The sequence below is a fragment of the Corythoichthys intestinalis genome, chromosome 16, assembly GCF_030265065.1.
Source record: "Corythoichthys intestinalis isolate RoL2023-P3 chromosome 16, ASM3026506v1, whole genome shotgun sequence".
Lineage (NCBI taxonomy): Eukaryota > Metazoa > Chordata > Actinopteri > Syngnathiformes > Syngnathidae > Corythoichthys > Corythoichthys intestinalis.
Window position 1 is genome coordinate 20,410,290 of NC_080410.1, and position 17,416 is coordinate 20,427,705.

The following is a 17,416-nucleotide window of genomic DNA, read 5'->3' on the forward strand; positions in this document are numbered from 1 at the left end:
CCCTTCATTAAATGTGCTCTTTTAATTCCAAAACAGCACATACTGTTGACCCAGCCTGGGTGCATGTGAACATGAGCAGAACTCCGTGTTCATCTTCAGGTCCCTCAGTAAAACATGCATTACCTGCTCATCCTGGAGTGCCTGTGAACGCTTCATCTTGCTTTGACGGTAGTACTCCATGATCATCATGGCAGCGTAGATTTTGCCAACTGTAAGGTCTGTCGCTGCTGAAAGAATGACAAGTTACCCTGCAAGATTAGACCCTTTGGTATGGACCCTGAGCGCCAGGAATGGTAGAGAAGAGTGAGGCATGCACACCAACGGTACACAAGTAAATTTACACACACCACATACACATATACTGTACATGAACATTTAGCAAAAAGTCTTTTCACAGTCAGATTTCGATTTTTTTTTTTTTTTGGCAGTAGCTGCAGCAGCATCATCATCACGGACTTGTGATGTACTATACAAATTAGTATAAGAAAATTAAGAAACACTTTCCGCACTTAAAGACAGAGCCGTCTTTTGACTTGGCTACACATTTGGGAAGTTTTCACAGTCTTAGAATTACAGTGGTGCCCTGAGATACAAGTTGAATTCATCTAGTGACACTGCTCTTACATACTTAGATACTTGTCATGTTTCATCATCTCTTATCATTTTTCCCCATTAAAATTAATGGAATGCCATTTATCCATTTCAGCCACCCCTAAAATCCAATAGAAATACAATGGTACCTCTACATACGAAGTTAATTCGTTCCAGGACCTTGTTTGTACGTCGAAATGGTCGTATGTCGAGCAGGATTTTCCCACAAGAATACATTATAACTCCATTAATTCGCTCCACAGCCCGAAAACTTACCCTAAATCCTTAATAGATACTGTGGGTACTATTGCAAATAGCAATCCCACAGAGCAAAACAAATAAATTATAAACACAAATCAGGCTGATAATAAAATAATAGCAATAAAAATAATAATAATACCTGTAATAATGTAATGAATCGAGTTCTAATTGTTGCAGATGTGTTTTGCGTGGTGTACATGAATGCACCGCGTGCCTGAGTAAGAGAGGTGCACTAGAGTTTTTACTTTGCCTTTTCATGTTCTGTTGTTGGCGAACTTGGTGTCAGCTGCGGCGGATAGTGGGCGTGTTGTGTTGCACAAGTTAAATGAGTAAATACCTGATAAAGCTGACGATTTCTTTGGCGATATTACCACAATAATAATTGTCACCTTAACTTATACAGACTGGAGAACAGAGGTCGGAGGAGGACTGTCGAGAGCAAAAACATTCTACGGCCATATTGTCGAGCCAGTTCACGGACGCACACAACACGCTTAAATTTTTCTATCATTTGTTCATTTCATCTTCATTTCACTGGTAAGCGTCACCCTTTTCCTTTTTACATTTACCACTTGTATTAACATTCTTGGAACCCATGTTGATGTCTCTCACAAGAAAATCCGCCGGGAAAACAAAGAAAACTGCGGCGCTGTCATAAATTGTCGTATTTCGAGCTTGTCATCCAGTGTAGAAACAAATGGCGAGTCAAATTTTATGCCGGATGTCGAAAAGATCGTGTGTTGAAGCGATCGTATGTCGAGGTACGACTCTATAATGTTTGTAATGTGTTTTTCAAAGAAAATTAGCACTCTCCAATATTGTTCTTCATAAAAAATATGCTAATGTCATAACTAGAATGCAAAAAAATGACGTAGCTTGTGCATCATGACGAAATCATGGCGGCTTCCATCTTATAATAGTCATGCAAACACAAACAAACAAAAATAACTAAGACTGCAAGTACAATAACTGTATATTTTCTATCTGCTGTATTGTTCGTGTTTAAACCCCTTTTGCTTGAAGTGTTGCAACATCATCACATAAATGCTAAGTGTTATTCAGTCCATAGGCGGAGTTTGACTTTTGGGCCATGGGGGCACAACATGTTGATGACCCCAAAACGTAGTGTCAGCAATAAAATTAACTTACAAGAATATTTATAATAATAAGTTGAAAATTAGCATTTTTCCCCCCATCATTATTGAGGGGAATTCTAAATCAGGCTGCTTAAGACAGCTATAATTTTTGCCAAGATCGTCATCCATTGAATATGGTACGCCCGTCGGTGTCGTGCCAATGTAGTTACCGCAGTCAAAAATTGTATCCCCTGGGCGGAGCCATATGGAGGTAGATTTGTGTCTTCATTATTCGGTCAAAAAAAAGTTGTGTTTGAATGCAAAAATAAATTTGAAACAAACAAACAAAAAAAAAAGCATCTGAAAGCTATTTTTCTTTGAATTTTTATTTGGATTGGAGTCAAATTTTTTTTTTTTGATTGAAGCAACTTTTTTGATTGAAGTTGTGTTGTTTTGCGTTTGGGCCACATTTTGGCTAGGACATTTGTGTCTTTATTATTCAATCAAAAAATAAGTTGCTTCAAACATAAAATATATATTTTCAAACGAAAAATCACTTCAATCAAAAAAAAAAAAAAAAAAAAAAATTAATCATAGAAAAAAAGTTTTTGAATGAGAAAAAATATTTGAGACTTAAATATTTTCATTTGAACACATTTAATTTTTAATTAAAAAAGTTTTGATTTTAACAATCCTTTTTGTGTAGGGGCCAAATTATGGCTAGCACATTGGTGTCTAAATTATTAAATCCCCAAAAAGAGCTTCAATCAAAAAAAATAAAAAATAAAATAAAATAAAAAAATTCAAACAAAGATAAAAATCATTTGAAAAATAAAATTGCCCTCCCTGAATTTTTTTGTTGTTGTTGGAATAATATGCAAAGCAAATGACCGTCTAAAGTGCTAGCCACATGATCTGTTCAAAAAATTATTTTGACCTGTTATAAAAACATCTTTTTTGTTCATTTCATTCATTTTTTGTTTCCTTTTATCTATCTATCTATCTATCTATCTATCTATCTATCTATCTATCTATCTATCTATCTATCTATCTATCTATCTATCTATCTATCTATCTATCTATCTATCTATCTATCTATCTATCTATCTATCTATCTATCTATCTATCTATCTATCTATCTATATATATACATATGTGTGTGTGCCCTCCATAATTATTGGATTTATAATAATTATGTGTTTTTTAGCTTCTAATATTTTTTTTTTCTAAATAATATGGGACCTTAATGGAAAAAAAGAGAAAAATCCAACCTTCAATACAAGTGCATTTTTTCAGTGGGGAAAAAAAATCCCACATAAAGAAATAATTATTTGACATCAAATAATCTGTGTCACAATTATTAGCACCCCTGGTGTTAATACTTTGTACAACCCCCTTTTGCCAACAAAACACCACCTAATTTTCTCCTATAATGTTTCACAAGATGGGAAAAGACAGAAAGAGGGATCTTCAGCCATTCCTCTTTGCAGAATCTCTCTAAATTATCCAGAGACCTGGGTCCTCTCCTCTGTACTCTCCTCTTCAGCTCACCCCACAGGTTTTCATTGGGGTTGAGGTCTGGGGACTGAGGTGGCCATGGGAGGAGCTTGATTTTGTGTCTGGTGAACCATTTCTGTGTAGATTTGGCCATATGTTTAGGGTCATTGTCTTGCTGAAAGACCCAGTGATGACCCATCTTCAGCTTTCGGGCAGAGGGCAACAGATTTTGATCTAAAATGTCCTGGTATTTCAAAGCATTCATGATGCCATGCATTCTAACAAGGTTCCCAGGGAGGCGAAACAGCCCCACAGCATCACTGACCCACCCCCATACTTCACAGTGGGTATGAGGTGCTTTTCAGCATGCGCATCTTTCGTGGCACGCCAGACCCACTTAGAGTGTTTGTTGCCAAAAAGCTCAATCTTGGTCTCATCTGACCAAAGCACACGGTCTCAGTTGAAGCCCCAATACAGCTTGGCAATGACACTTTTCGGCCACCATTGGGGGCTTAAACTCCGCTTGTGATTCAGTCCATTACTTCCCTCATTTGTGCATTACCGTCAAGATGATAAACTGTAAGGCAAAGTTATGTCATACCCAACTTGTATTTTTTGTTTTTGTTTAATGTTAGTTTGATAGTAAAGTTGGAAGTAAACTGGGAATAATATTAGACTTGAGCTTGAGCATGGAGAATAATGAACCGTATGGCAAACTGTTGCTTTTTGTGACGTTAGCAGAGTTCGCTGCCAAACTACCACGCTCGCATATCCAATGCGTATGCTCAAACTGGAAGCAAAAAATAAAAATAAAATGGTTCGACGATTGGCACTTGTCTCGAATCACTCATTTCTCAAGGCATCACTGTACTTTGATGAAAAGCATGCATTAAACAAACCCACATGAAGAGTACTTTAGCTCGTTTATCATTTTACGAGAGGAACCATACGCAGTATGTACAACTATGACTGGCCCTGTAGTGAAAAGACATCTATAGAGTTGCTCTATAGAAAGGCACCCTCTGATTTAAGTTGTTGTATTAGTCGTCTAGTTAGGTGTCGCTGTCACTGATCTGTGCCAGCTGTATCAGAGAGTGCAGCAGTGAAGAGAGACTGGCAGAAAGAAGCGATCCTCAGGTGGCGTGGAAGATAAACAGCATTGGAGAAGTGGGTGACGCGGGCGGCTGCAGCCAGGCCACGTCGCGCGCCCTTTACACTGTAACTTACACTTGTGCGGCGTAACCAGCAAGTCCAGATGCTTCTGGGAGAGATTGGGCCAGATTGCCATCATCTCTTTCCTCAGCTCTGCATCCATCTGGTGCTTGTCTATACCACCTGACAGATAAACAAATACAGATACACAGACATATTTGGACAAGCGTTTAAAAGGAAATACTGAAACAGAAAGCAATATGCTTTTATCAGTTGTGAAGGTAGCTGCAATGTTAACTATTTTACTTTAACTTCCAACAATAGGAAGTGGAAGCTGCAAAGAGATGGGTTGAAGCTGAAGAAGCCATAGGTGTTTATATACTTGGGTCCTAATACAATAAATATTGTCTGATTATAGAATATACACTGTACAGTGATCCCTCGTTTTTCGCGGTTAATGGGGACCAGAACCCGCCGTGATAAATGAACAACCGCGAAGTAGAACACCACACAATTTTCTTTTGGGTGTGTGTGTTCAATGTATTTATTCAGATTTAGCTTTGGAAAGAGATACATATAAGACATGCTTTTTCACTTTTTTCACTTTTATACTGTATGGCAGAAAACACTCCTGTGACTTGAAGTTCCGCTCTGAGACCCCCAATTTGGCCAAATTTCAAAATTGTCCTTCATGCATGTGTGATACATCATTGGAAAGCTTAAAATCTCAGTTTTCAGGGGGAAGAAAAATTTGGAACAGGATGGCATTTAAAAAAATATATATACTTTTTTTAAACAGCATAATCCTAACTGGAGGTGAGAGCACGCAAGAGCATAATTAAAGACGCCATGATTTTTAACGACATATTATTGCGTGCATACCTTTTTTCGATCCAAAAACTCCATGTAGCATGTATCACCGAGTGTCAAGACACAGCTGTGAATGGCCACAGCCGGATTTTGGGGGGATTTTATGGGTGAAACATGGTAATATAATATAACAAGGGTGGTGATGCAGAAATCGCAGACATCAAGGAATGGTCAAGAGTTCATTTTCATAAATTTACCCTTTTATACTTTTCTTTTTTTCTTCAATTTTTGTTTGGATCGATTGTCATCTAAAATATTGGGGAAAATGTGACAGTAATAAAAAAATTACAACTAAGAGATCAATATGAGGTAGATATCCGTGACTTTTTTACAGACCCTAATTTTTTTACTGTGATGTAATTTGTTTAAAAGTTTAAAATATGCGAGTGAATAATTTTTTAAAGTCGTTTTTTTTATTATTATTTTTTAACTAAATATAAGACATCAATAAATGATTCTAAGCTACAAATGCCAGACATTTCGAATAATAAATACGATTCCTTATCTTCTTTTTATGGCTAGGTTTAAACAAAAGCGATTGCGTGACATATGTAAACGGGGGTTTACAGGGTAAAATGGACACATTAAAAATAGTTCTGGGACTTAATGCGCCATGAATCTGCTATGGCAGCGTATAGTCATATTATTCTATCAAACACAAATGTAAATGAAATGTTTTTTAAGCACATCAAATGTAATAATTCTGATAAGTTTTAACATGTTACTGTCCCACCGAATTATTTGTAAACAAGAGTAAAGTACTGTAAGGTAGTAGAAACATGCTTGGCTCTATCAAATGCTTCTGTTACCTCCCTTGGCTGTGACTCTTGGAGTGACATGTGGAAATTAGAAACTGCTCAGGATCACTTTTAGCATGTGGCGTTTATTGCCGCGAACACAACACGTCAGGCTGCCTCGAACGTCACCACACACACATTCATTCCAGAGCGCGCTTCCTTATCCCCCCACCCACGCAATAAACATACAGAGCCTATCTGTTCCAAGGCAGCATTTCATTGAGTGAATCTACTCAAATCCTCTCACTTACACACAATGTAGACTCAAATCCTCTCACTTACACACAATAAGTTGCCACAGCAACTGTTTGACAAGTTAACCAAGGATTGACGCATGTGGCGCTTTTGAAGCCAGTGACTCTGGCAAGATCAAACACAAACATCTGTCAACATCGTTAACTTGAATAGGCACCTGCAGTGCACGTACACTGCCTGCCTTGGGAATAAAGTGCAGGGAGAGGGAGGGAGGGAGCGAGAGTGAGACTAAACAATCGGCTCGGAACAGCTCATATGTATTATTATTTCTTTTTAATTGGAAAGAAAAATCTGGCATGGATTTAGGGCGTGAAATTTTAAGCGCGAAGTAGCGAGGGATCACTGTACTGGAAATTCTGCGGTACCAACATCCGATTTTGAAGATGTCATATAACTGCTACCAATTGATTCAAAAAATGTAAGAGTGATTTTGCACCTTCAGAAATCTTGGCGATCTTGATGTCCAGCGCGGTGCGGATCAAAGCCATGAGAGTGGAGTTAAAGTGGACCGTATTGTCGTCAGCGACAGGCAGATCCATACGGAGCAGTCTCTGTGGGAGGGTCAATCAGGTTGAGGAGCAAAATAGTGTTCGGAATTTTCATGGAACCTCCAAGCGACAAGGGAGGAGGGTCTCGGGAAAAGGGTAGAGTAAAGGAGTTGTGCATAACATCTGCAGCAATTGTGGGTCAAAGGTGGGAAGGTTCAAATAAACGTTAATCTGAGATCTTTTACAAAATGAATACAGTGATTCTCAATTTGTCACGTGTTCTTATATAGTATGTACTGTACTTGTGAGCCACCATAGTTTTGTTTGTTTTTAGACTCTGACATCTTTGTTCACCTGTAAATCTTGAACCCACCAATTGGAGGCGGTGACTTCTGTTACCCACAGCTCCTTAAGTGGGGATTGGAGGTTCACAACAGGACCAGTTCTGAACCAATAAACCAAAAGCAAGTGTGAGACATCTTGTGGGAAGGGGATTTCACTTGTTTTTTGCTTATTGGTTGGTTCCTTTTGAGGCCTTGTTGGCTTAGACAATAAGAGACAATAGAACGACACCAACTCACACGTGTGTTCGTGCGTTTGGTAATAGGAAGACGGCGATCATACAGACATGCAGCAAACCAGGCATCCCTAAAGCCTTCCCCTTCTTCGGGCTATCTGTTCGGTTATATTTTTGCAAATGTCAACTCCCCACTAACCAAACTTTCCCATCCCCATGCAAGCATGCAATGCACACACGATATGCCTCACAGGACAAGCAGCTGCGCAGCCGTACACAGAAAGCTTCCCATGTGGGGTAACATTAACTCTTTCAGTGCTATTGATGATGATATCATGTCCAATTACGTGGTTCTATTCATCCTTTTGCTGTGAATTTTTAATTAGTTTATCAGTAGTAGACATCCAATCCACTTAAACTGGCAGTTCAAATGGATTGGACATCTAGCGCCGTCAGTGACACCCGATGAGCTAAAATGAGTATGTGCTTTAATTTAATTTAGTAGCTATTGAAGATATTTCAAAGATGTATCAAGACTTGCTACGGTGACATTAGTCGCTGTATTGGTAAAAAATTTGGCATACGTTGATTAATGAGCACAGACTTTGAGGGTTAATAGGTGAGAGAGAGCAGCATTCTGTGGAAAAGGGGGAAAAGAACATGACAAGAATACTGCCAATAAACAAAGATGCTGCATGATTATTAAATTTTATGTCGAAAAGATGATAGAAGTCAAAAGGCGGCAGGGGGAGCTAAAGCCAAAAGAGATGTCAGAGATGAAGACCCGTTGGTCAAGAAAGAGTTGGTGCATGTACAGGTAAATGGCGAAAGTGTATAATAATAACAAGGGAAAGAAAATGCAGAAGAAGCACCAGCAGTTGGTCGCGTCGTTCAAAAAGCGTTCCTGCCTGAAGACACTGCTGTCTTCTATCGAGACTGAAAAAGTACGATGAGCTATGCTGTATGGGTCATTGTTCTGCTGGATCTGGACAAGCTGGAAGGTTACAGCAGCAGCTAGGATACCATTTCCATTTTGCTCATGCTTTAGTTGCGAAATGAAAGTAAAAGGCCAAGTTATAACTTGCTGCGCATGCGTGGCATACTGTATTAGCTTCATCTAGATGGGAATGTTTAAGGTCTCAGGTGTAATTCAGGAAGGAGGCTTTAAGTAGATAATTTGACAGGCACAACAAACGTGTACAGTGTACAGTGGTATGAAAATGTATCTGAACCTTTTGGAATATCTCACATTGCTGCATAAAATCACCATCAAATGTGATCTGATCTTTGTTGAAATTACACAGATGAAAAAACAATGTCTGCTTTAACTAAAACCACCCAAACATTTATAGGTTTTCATATTTTAAAGAGGATAGAATGGAAACAATGACAGAAGGGGGAAAAACAAGTAAGTGAACCATCACATTTAGATTCCTGGGATGTCTGGGATGAATCGCTGACTTTAGGTCATGCTTCAGCATCTCAATGGGGTTCAAGTCTGGACTTTGACTTGGCCTCTCCAGAACGTGTATTTTGTTCTTCTGAAACCATTCTGAAGTTAATTTACAGGGTGTCCATAAAGTCTCTTTACCATTTCAAAAATTAATTAAAAATGTAATTGTTTAGAATTAGATATTTTATTCAGATTTGTTCTATTGTATTTAGTGTTTATTAAAGTTTTTTATTACACTGCATTTGTGTGTTTTTCTTCATCGAGACATCAATTTCTGCAAATTTTTACCTTGACCTTTTAACTGAATATGTGGCACCACAACTGAATGACCTTCAACCAACCATCATTTTTCAGCAAGATGGTGCACCACCACATTGGGGGTTGCATGTTCGTGGGTTCCTCAATCAAACATTTCCAGACCGATGGATTGGAAGGGATGGGCCAATTCCTTGGCCGCCACATTCACCAGATATCACTCCCCTGGACTTCTTGCTATGTGGCTATGCTACAGATATCGTGTATCGAACAAAGATCAGGGACATTACTGACCTTAAGTAAAGGATTACTGATGCCGTTGTCACAATTGAGGAGGCTATGCTCCAGCGAATATGGCAAGAAATCGAGTACCGTCTTGATGTGCTTTGTGCAACTAATGGTGCCCATGTAGAAGTGTATTAAAAGAGGTAAAAAAAAAAAAAGTCAATAAACGCTGAATACAATAGAACAAATCTGAATAAAATATCTAATCAATTGCATTTTTAATAAATTTTTGAAATGGTAAAGAGACTTTACGGAAACCCTGTACTTCTGTGTTTTGGATCATTGTCTTGTTGCAGTATCCATTCTCTTTCTAGCTTCAACTGTCTGACAGACGGCTTCAGGTTTTCCTGCAAAACATCCTGATGACATTTTGAATTCATTTTTCCATTAATGATTGCAAGCTTTCCAGGCCATGAGGTAGCAAAACAGCCCCAAATCAAGATGCTCCCTCCTCCATGCTTCACATTGGGGATGAGGTGTTGATGTTGGTGAGCTGTTCCATTTTTCCTCCACACATAATGTTGTGTGTTACTCCCAAACATATCAACTTTGGTTCCATCAGTTCACAAAATATTTTGCCAAAACGTCTGTGGAGTGTCCAAGTGCCTTTTTGCAAACATTAAATGAGCAAGAATGAGCAGTGGCTTCCTCCATGTAGTCCTCCCATGAACACCATTATTGGCCATAGTTTTACATATAGTTTATGTGTGCACAGAGATATTGGACTTTGCCAGTGATTTCTGTAAGTCTTTAGCAGACACTCAAGGGTTCTTTTTTAACTCTCTGAGAATTATGCGCTGAACTCTTGGCATCATCTTTGGTGGACGGTCACTCCTTGGGAGAGAAGCAACAGTGCCAAACTCTCTCCTCCATACAACGTCTCTGACTGTCGATTGATGAACATCCTGACATTTAGAGATGGTTTTGTATCCTTTCCCAGCTTTATACAAATCTACTATCCTTGATCGCAGATCTTCAGACAGCTCTTTTGATGGGGCCATGATGCACATCAGACAATGCTTTTCATTAAGACAATTCTTACCAGTTGTGTGTTTTATAGGGTAGGCAGGGCAGCTTTAAACCACTCATCAATGATTGGGCACACACCTGACTTGAATTGTTTGGTAAAAATTGGTTTCAATTGCTCTTTAAGTCTCCTTAGGCAAAGGGTTCACTTACTTATATTTCCCCCTTCTGTCATTGTTTGCATGCTATCCTCATTAAAATATGAAAACCCATGAATGTTTGGGTGGTTTTAGTTTAAGCAGACACTGTTTTTACATCTGTGTGATTTTGACAAAGATAAAAGGTTCAGATACTTTTTCATACCAGTGTATATGAACCTGGTTCAAATAGCGTCACGGATAGCTCGCCTCAATAAAACAGATGAAATCCATTATTCCAAGACAATGATTATTCAGGTTTTACTGGCTCCTTAAATGTCGTTTTTGGATGACAATATTGTGGTAGAGTTTTAAACGACTATTTGCAATATTGTCATGTCACATTCTGGCCAATTACTACACTGTTGCCTCAAGTGTGAACAATAAAGAAAGTGATTATAGATTTCATTGTTTAGAAACCAAGCGGCCAATGTGAAATGAATGCAAATGGTTAAATGATGCCGTTGAGTCCAGGTCTACCAGCAATATATGCTGGTAATGGAGTAATTTCCTCGATGAAGTCAATAACAGTGCTTCACAGTTGTAATAATCAAGGTTACCTTTGAGGTATTGCTGATATCTATTCTAACAACAAATATGTTTTTGCTGATTGCTTGGAAAGGCGCATTCATGGAAATGGAGCCAGTGCTGATGGGCCATGCAGAGGGCAGGTGAGGGTTGAGTGCTGGGAGTGGTTATGCAGAGATGTGGAGGAGCAGGAGGAGGAGGGGAGGGGGCTGGAAACAGAATAGAACTGCATTGACGACAGAACCAAAGGACAAAGAGAAGATTGGACTTGCAGATACAAAAAACAAGCAGCTTGGGGGCTCGGCGCTGCTACATGAAGGGTGACAGAAAAAGAACTGCTTCTGTATGGCAACCAAAGGCTCTCGGAGGAAAACACATCACTGACACAAGCCCTTCTGCTCTCTCTACCATAGCAAATAACGGATACCGTGTCCGTGTGGGTGCATGTGACCTCATTCTTTGCATTTTACTGTTATGTATGAGTGAGTTTGTCCCATCCGCAGGAAGGAACGAGTCAGAGGACAGAAGTCTAGCGGACCTTCCAAGCACTGCTGCACATGCATGATTTTGTGTGTGTGTGTGTATGTGGGACGTGTGTCTGGGCTTGATGTAATTGTACTAGAGCTTTCAAATACCCTAGACGGACAGAGGTGGCCCTGGTACAGTAAAACTAGTAAAAAGATGAGAAGAGTTCACTGATGACACTGATTTTGACTACCGAGTTCTGTTCAAATTTTGATGCCAGATTTAAACCAGAATGTCAACACACACATAATCTTCCCAAAATGCTGCTACAAAGTTAAAAACATTAAATCATCTTTCTAAAGTTTAATAATGGAATGTGATATTTCTTGTCTTGTAATCTGCTGACAGCATGAATGAGCCCTATTTTGTAAAGTTATTGACAGTTGCTAGTTGCTTTCAATACGTGAGCATGGGTGTCTAAAGTGCATGGTGCAAACGAGCTGAGAAGGTCCCTCCTTACGTTCCTTCTTGTGGATTAGTATCCTTCTTTCACCCAAAGTTGCCCTATTTGTCTGCCTGGCTCCACCCAGAAATTTCACACTGCCACACAACCACCACAACAATGACCAACCCACCCCCACTTTCCACAAAACAGAAAAAAAATATAAATATAACCAAACACACCACCAGTAAACATTACACAATGTTGACGTCCTACTAGCGCCTTCTAAAAGCCCACCCTTGCCCACACCCTTTCATCCCACATTGGAGACTTAGGGCGGGTCCTCTCTAACCTTGTAGGCCACCCGTGCAGGACACCTCTTCCCAAGGCCTAGTGGAGGACACATGTGCCTCAGCATGTCATACATTTGCCTGCAACTGATCCTGCCACTGCACCATCAGCCAGTGCCACCAACCCGTTAACCATGATAGAAAAGATGGAGGAAAGCAAAGAGAAAGACAGAGGAATGGTTGTTTAGAAATGTAGATAAAGTTAGAAGAAAGAGAGTGAGAGAAATATCAAAAGAAAAAAAAAAGAAAGACAAGGTTATTGGGTTGATTTAAAGACACTGTGGCCTTGATGAGGCTTCTCTCAGACCTGCAAGTCACTTACAGGTTATTGAGAATGTCAAAAAGACATTCAATCATCTCCCTTAGTATCAAAAAGCAAAAAATATCTTGTAAACGAGTAATTGCAACTCAACTCAACTATAAAACATTGGAATCAAGTCTGCGCTAAATGCATGACAGTCAGATATGCAATTTACCGATACATTAATAGTGGCCCCAAAAATCGAGGCCTGAATATTTGAAACCAATTTAAAAAAAAAAAAAAAAAAAAAGTAAAATAAACATTGGTTTGAACAAGTGTTGTTTTGGGTACTCCTTTATACAACAATAATGTTTGGAAGAATGTGTACGCTTGTCTAAAATTTTCCCCAACATCAGCGATACCATTCCTGTGCAAAAGTCAAAGTTGTTTTGAAAAAATGGAGGGTGTGCACTTGTTAAAACTCTAATTTCTCTAATTCACCCTTCAAAATATATATATTTTTCTCCGTTCCTTTTTTTCTCCTCACCTTGTGTTATGCAATCCCTAAACTTACTGGTATGTATGTTCACAAAAATTGAAGCGCCATAGCATGTTTGAATTCTTGAGATATATAGTACTATTCTTTTTTTAGAACGAAAACTCGTGTTTTTTGCAAGTGATTAAATTTCTGAGCTCATGAACGGGACACTCTGTTCTCGAGTGGCAAAAGTGCTCAAAGAGGACAGTTCAAAACATTCATAAAATCCCAAATATTTGGGCAATCATGATATTTTCAGTAGTTGAAGTGGGCTTAAGTATAAATGTTCTTTTGAATGCTATTTTAGGACATTAAACCACATTAAAATAATGGTAGACGATATCAAAACACACACATACAGTGGAACCCATGATGGTCATATTCACAGTAGCTAAAATATATATACATTTGTAATATTAGATAATAAAATATATTGGAAACATTTCCCATAAACCCCTCATACTGGCCAACGTCTATACAATAGCAGGGATTCTCGTAATTTTGCTTCATAACTGTCATGGTATTTATAGTAGAAAACAAAATAATAAATCATCTATATGTGAAAGTATGCCATTCATTCATTAATGGCAAACAATATGGAGGGACATAGTATACAAACTAAAGTGTGCACTCAGATTTTTTCCAGCAATGCAGGAAAAGTGATCAATTTTAAAATGCCATCAGTTTATGCAATTTTTCAAAATGAAAAAAAAAAAAAAAAAAAAAAAAAAAAAAAAAAAAAAAAAAAAAAAAAGACCTTTTCCAATTCATGCAAACTTTGTCTTAAATGCATGGCACCATGAATTCGAGTGAATGGTATATTTTCTGCTGGACTGAAACACTGCTTGAATGTTGAATATTAACAGCCTATCCCTCCACTCTGACTTTTACACTTTACATACTTGGGCAACTTTTAACTATTCAATCCAATGCTTAATCCGATTAGCGTGTTGTCTTAGTAAAAATAGAATAGAGTACTTCGTTGTAAATTTGTAATCAAAGCAAGGGCTTAGGTTTGCAAAGGACATTACACTACCAACTTTTCAGGATGCTGAAATTGTCCCCACGGACGTTTAAGCAACCTTATTTGCATTATATAATGACTTCAGTTATGTAGGTAATTTAGATTGTCTTCCCATATGTTGTAAGTGTAGAATTGACCCTACCATTTTAAGTGAATTATTTTCATAATGTACTTACATTTACCCCTTTTCACTTGCTGATGTGCCGGATTGATTCACCCCACAAATCCCCCCAACCCCCCCAGCCCCGACAGAAATACAACACGTCGAAAACATGCCGCCCCCTTCGAAGACGATATTAGACATTTTTTTCAACCAGCAGGAACCACTGTAAGTAATGTAAAAAGACATCAGTGTTGTGGAGGTAGGGAACACAACCCTAATTTTGCTAATGAAAGTCCGACCTGCATCAGAGTTAGCATAACATTAAACTGTGTGACTTTGCTAGCCTGGAAAACTCGAGTAGGAAGCTGTTTAGAGAGAAGTGTGCTCCTATATGAGTTTTCTACTGTTAAAGTTAAACTGTGAAAAATGTAGTGAACCGAGGTTTACCCTCTTCTCCCTAATTTTCATTTTCATTTTATTTTTATGGTCTTAAATCCACCCAAAGCAGCTTTCATTTTTTGTTGTGTTTAGCTGTGCTTGTGGACTAAAGCAGTAGGCGGCAGTGGTCTCCAAAATATTCCACATAGGGCCGCAGTGGGTGCAGGATTTCATTCCAACAAAACAAGACGACACCTTTGCACCAATCTGGTGTCTTACAAGCAGTGTTGTTAATCTTACTTTAAAAAAGTAATTAATTATAGTTACAAATTACTTCTCCCAAAAAGTAATTGCGTTAGTAACACAGTTACCTGAATATAAGAGTAATTAGTTACTTGGCAAAGTAACTGGTGATAATTTTCATGTTTTGTCCCCCCCCCCCAAAAAAAAAAAAAAAAAAATAATAATAATAATGTAAAGGTTTTTGGGACAATTGGCCCTGGCCCAATCCTTTACCCTAATTTACCCTTTACCCTGAATCAACCGTTAAAAGTTGTTAAAATTGCTCCCATTATTGCATTAGTTCCCGTCTGTCTACTTTTGACATGTGGAAGATTTAAAACTGTTTCATCATTTAAAGATAGATTCAAGTCAAGATTTTGCCGATTTAGGAGTATTTTAGATAAAAAGTTACTTAGGTTCGCTAGGAAGGTTCTCTACAACAGAGCCTTGAAGTCTATTGCTTTAAGATGGCGGCTGTTTACTATCGCATTCCTATACTGTACATGTTGCTAACACCCCCATGTCTGTCATTTCGCATCTAGTTTTATATATATATATATATATATATATATATATATATATATATATATATATATATATATATATATATATATATGTGATATCCACCATGTCTACCATATCTACCATATCATGTTGTCGTAGTTTGTAGGCTATGGAGGAAGTTGGCGTTATGTCAGGATGACGTCACCTCGCTTAGCAATGTGTCGCCATTTTGTGAAGGGGGTACGCACAACTAAACATACCATAGACAAACGTCTGAAATTCATATATTTCAGGTGTGTTTTGTGTCTTTTTTCCCAAAAACGTCTTAAACGTGGCTTACTATTATCACGAGTCACTGCCGACAGACGCGAGGAGGCGATGCAATTTAAAATTAGCGTTTATTGGTGTACAAAGCTGCCGATACAAAGTCGCAGCTGATAGCTGGATAAACAAAGGAATGGCCTGCAGTGGAGTTCGGAAACATGTACAACTACCTCATAAAGTCACCCAGTAAGTTGACCTTTATCATATATGTGGAATATGTACCGTGTGGAACTGAGAAAGTTCGTAGTATATACGAAGTGATTATTTCTGCCGTAACCGGTAATTCGCCTCCAAGCTTATTTAGCCGTCAACACGTCACGGCATAATAACCAATTCCCACCAGGCCAATAATATACCGATTGACTAATCAGAGCAGTTCACGGCAAAAGAAAAAAAAACGCTTTGCGAGTTGCTGGTTAAGGTAAAAAACACTGCCTAGTCTATTGAATCGTAGCAGCTAATTGGGGCAAAAAATAATCGATTAAACTCACCAGTAATAAAATGTCGGCTGCAAACGTAAATGTGCTTGGATTTAGGTTCCTACTGGCGAAAATAGTCCACGGAACCGTCTTCTTTTACTGTTCCTCGATTAATTGCGCTCAGCCATTTGTTTCTCCTTTTTTTCTCACGTGGAAGAATGAAGAACTTCAAATGCGGCTCCGAACTCTTCCTTGTGTGACAACCCGCAACACAGCAACTTTTAGCCATTCCGACGGAAAAAAGACTGCAAATAAGACGAAAGTTCAATGCGTTTCTATTATAAGTGACTCGTCCTTTACCCCATTGTCAATATGGCGACGCTTTGTTGTGGCTGGTGACGTCATTAAATGCCCGGATGTCCGACTGCCTCTATCGGCTACAGTCAGGTATTATTAGAGCCACCTAGCATCGAGTTTGCTCGGAGTCACAACTTTTTGCCTCCTTCCCACTCCTGCTCTGGTCTGTCGTCTCTGTGAGTCCGTCTCCCTCAGACTTTTCAACCAATATAGAAACGCATAGTAACGCACGCCTTTCCATCCTCAGTAACGGTAATGGCGTTCCAAGATGAGAAAAGTAATTAATTAGATTACTCACTACTGAAAAAAATAACGCCGTTATATTCTAACGCCGTTATTAACAACACTGCTTACAAGTGTAATCAGTTAGTTGTCAGGTGCTGCTTGTTTTAGTAGAAACTTCATTGGTTAAACTGTCGGTACTCAATCGGTTGGAACAAAAACCAGGACCCACAGCGGCCCTTGAGGACCGGTTTGGAGACCCCTGCTAGGGTTTTACCTGAAGGAAGGCTCCATTTTTATTTATTTTTGTATGAAAATGTAGCCCTGGCCCCCGTTCACCCAATCTGTTTGGTCTTATTAATTTTCTGTCCCCAGCAAAAACTGTACATGCAGGTTATGCTGCAAACCTATGCGCTTCAATCAGAGTATGTAACTTTTTGAATTATTTCCTACTGGATTCACGTGAGAGGTTTTTGATGAGCATGTCTGTGTGAGTGTGTGTTTGCAGAGATGAGCAGGTAAGAGCTTGACAGCAGGCACCAAGCTGCTCCTGCCCACACAGGGAGGGAGGGAAGGGGA

At 38.8% G+C, this 17,416-nt stretch overlaps 1 protein-coding gene across 15 annotated transcripts in view; it reads right to left on the reverse strand.

The window, feature by feature from the left end:
- Window positions 1-17,416, reverse strand: part of cacna1aa (calcium channel, voltage-dependent, P/Q type, alpha 1A subunit, a) — a 142,520-nt gene that overhangs the window by 23,725 nt on the left and 101,379 nt on the right. For 9 of the 15 annotated variants that reach the window (XM_057860511.1, XM_057860516.1, XM_057860510.1 and 6 more), the window contains 3 exons: window positions 6,936-7,050; window positions 4,653-4,760; window positions 124-227 (listed from right to left, as the gene is read on the reverse strand). In XM_057860511.1, the coding sequence (XP_057716494.1) occupies window positions 124-227; window positions 4,653-4,760; window positions 6,936-7,050 (327 nt within the window). Of the gene's footprint in view, window positions 1-123; window positions 228-4,652; window positions 4,761-6,935; window positions 7,051-12,447; window positions 12,545-17,416 lie in introns of all 15 variants that reach the window. The other 6 variants (XM_057860514.1, XM_057860507.1, XM_057860504.1 and 3 more) reach the window with 3 other exon arrangements.